General features: G+C 37.4%; 1 protein-coding gene across 1 annotated transcript in view; it reads right to left on the bottom strand.

The window, feature by feature from the left end:
- Window positions 1–3,017, bottom strand: part of serinc3 (serine incorporator 3) — a 26,451-nt gene that overhangs the window by 13,943 nt on the left and 9,491 nt on the right. Inside the window, exons 7-8 of the mRNA XM_014030748.1 lie at window positions 1,450–1,540; window positions 228–429 (exon numbers count right to left, since the gene is read on the bottom strand). Of these exons, the coding sequence (XP_013886202.1) occupies window positions 228–429; window positions 1,450–1,540 (293 nt within the window). The remainder of the gene's footprint in view (window positions 1–227; window positions 430–1,449; window positions 1,541–3,017) is intronic.

Genomic DNA, 3,017 nt, shown 5'->3' with positions numbered 1-3,017 from the left:
GGTAACGGTGCATCCCTACTTCTTTTGAAAAATATTAGGTCTTCAATATACTGTTCTTCATGTTTATAAATCTTTTATTTAAACCCAATTCAAAATAAACAAACTATTCTTTTATTTGACTAATTGTAGTTTACCTTAGTTTTTAATTAAACATACTAAGCGTTAATATTTCTAAACTTTAAAGCTGTTAGCAAATAAAGAACCTGATTGTTGGTTAGATAGTTTACCTGGAGTAGAGAATGCACAGGACAAAAATAACGAGGCCAACAATGCTCTGGGCGTCCCACCACTGCAGGTACGGGGACGTCAGGTCAGGTTCTTCAGTGCCAACGATAACCACAGCCGTCTGATTTTCTGTTTCTACAGGAGGGAGTGTGGGAGAGGCAATCTGCTGGAAGATACTGAGCAGACTGGGGTTGCACTCCTGATCTGAAGATCCAAAACACAAATACACAATAACTGAACTTCAGATTACATCTTAAATGGAAGAAGAATGTACACTGGAGTACACACAACACTGCTGTGAAAAAACAGATCATTTTAGGGTATTTACAGAAGAAATAAGTTTTTAAGCTAATAGTAGATGAAAGAAAAGCATAAAATAAGTTTGTTGAAAAATTTTCATATTTATTCTTTATTTTCTTCATATTTTTCTTTTGTTCTATAAAATATACGATTTAAATGAATATGCTTTGCAACTATCAAGATGGCAACAACTTTAAAGTGCCTGTGACATCAAATTTCTGTAATAAATAAGAATGAATGTTTGGAAAGATAGCACTGATAACATACAGCAGAAAATGCTGCTAAGATGAACAGTTGTTGAGATATTTGCATTTGAAGTGACAGGAAGTGATGTCAGAGGGGAATGTCTGAATGTAAACAAAACGTTTCTACAACAGCTAACAACGCAGACTGTAGAGAAGAATCTGATATTTCTTTAGATTATGTTGAGTCCTTATCAGTGATGAAGAGTCAGAGTTTAAATAATATTGTTTCAATAAACAAAGACCAGATTCCTCTTTCCTAAAGAGTTTCTCTTTGACGTCACTTCGTCACAGTCCCCACACAGCATCCCTCCCAGCTGCAGGCAGAGATTCAAGCCATCCTCTAAACAAATTGAGCCGGTGCAACGCTGCTGCTGACTGATCCTTGATGGGATGTAAATGTAAACATTTTCTATAGGTAAAAAAAATAACACTGACTCTTTTTTGTCACTTTTACGCTGGAATGCATCAATTCAGATTCAAAACTTTAAATTCAGTTTAAATTTAATTAAATTAATTCTCAAACCAAAGTATTTAATTTCACATTATGGAAATACAGATTCATTCTGAGCAATTTACGTTGAGTTTCTGTTGGCACAAATTTCTTCCCATACACAAAGCACTTCAAATCTGACATCTAGTCCAATAATTGCAGGAACATTAGAAGGTAAAATCGTGTCACCTGGCTCATTGGTCATGGCAGACCAGGTCAGAAACATGGTGTACAAGCTGATAAAAGAGGACTGGAGTAGACCTGACCGGGGCTGAAACTCCTGAAAGAACGACAAAAAAACATTAACCAAGTGGAAACGTTGGTACATCTGGACTGGGTGCTAAAATGTATTAAAAGCCAGGGAACAAGATCATTTTAACAAACAACTACCTAACTTATATGGTTGGGTGCCAAATAAAATATTAAAAATGTCCCTTATACGTTTTTATTTATGTACACAAGTTGACAAAAGTAATAATAAATAAAAATGAACAAATGAAAGTCACACACTTCTTTTCAGCCATGCTTCAACAGAATAAAATAAAACTCATCAAACAGGTCTGGACAGAAATGATGGTACCCCTGAAAATAATGTGACCAAAGGGTCATGTTAAATCAAGGTGTGTCCTCTAATTATCATCACAGGTGTCTACAGTCTAGTCATCAGTGGGTCATCAGTATATAGAGCTACAGATACTCACTGTGCTGTTTGGTGACATGGTGTGGACCACACTCAACATGGACCAGAGGAAGACAAGGAAAGAGTTGTCTCAGGAGATCAGAAAGAAAATTATACACAAGCATGTTAAAGGTAAAGGTTATAAGAACATCTCCAAGCAGCTTGATGTTCCTGTGACTACAGTTGCACATATTCAGAAATTTAAGTTTCATGGGACTGTAGTCAAACTCCATGGATGTGGCCACAGGAGGAAAACTGATGATAAATCAAAGAGATGGATAATACTAACGGCAACAAAAGAGCCCTTCTAAAGAGATTAAAGATGAACTTCAAGCTGAAGGAACACCAGTGTCCCCATCACCACCCCATTGTTATTTGAGACAAAGTAGACTTAATGGGAGACAATCAAGRAGGACACCAAATCATAAAAAATCCAAACTACATGTTGACAAGYCACAAAGYTTCTGGGACAATGTCGTCTGGACAGATGAGACAAAAATGGAACTTTTTGGCAAGGCACATCATCTGTATGTCCACAGAGGGAAAAATGAAGCCTATGAAGAGAACACTGTCCCTACTGTGAAACATGGAGGAGGTCTGTTATGGTCTGGGGCTGCTTTGCTGCATCTGGCACAGGGGATCTTGAATCTGTGCAGGGTAAAATGAAATCTCAAGACTATCAAGGATCCTAGAGAGAAATGTGCTGCTCAGTGTCAGAAAGTTTGGTCTCAGCAACTCATGGATGTTCAACAGGATAATGACCAAAAACAGCTAAAACCACCAAGAATGTCTCAGAGGAAAACATTGGACTATTCTGAAGTGGACTTCTATGATCCTGACCTAAATCCTGTTGAGCATCTTTGGAAGAAGCTGAAACATCAAACCTGAGACAACTGGAGCAGTTTGTTCATGAGGAGCGGAACAAACACCTGCTGAGAGCTGCAGAAGTCTCAGTAGCTGTGTTTCCATTACAAATGTGCACAAAACTTTGTTGATACTGTATTCTGTTAATGTTAAAAACAGTTTCACAACGGCAGTGTTTCCATTAAGTAAGAAATGTTATTAAAGTCACGTGAAT

This window comes from Austrofundulus limnaeus, unplaced genomic scaffold (assembly GCF_001266775.1).
Source record: "Austrofundulus limnaeus strain Quisiro unplaced genomic scaffold, Austrofundulus_limnaeus-1.0 Scaffold1112, whole genome shotgun sequence".
Lineage (NCBI taxonomy): Eukaryota > Metazoa > Chordata > Actinopteri > Cyprinodontiformes > Rivulidae > Austrofundulus > Austrofundulus limnaeus.
The sequence above is the reverse complement of the archived record's forward strand: the minus strand, read 5'-3'. Positions and strand labels throughout refer to the sequence as shown.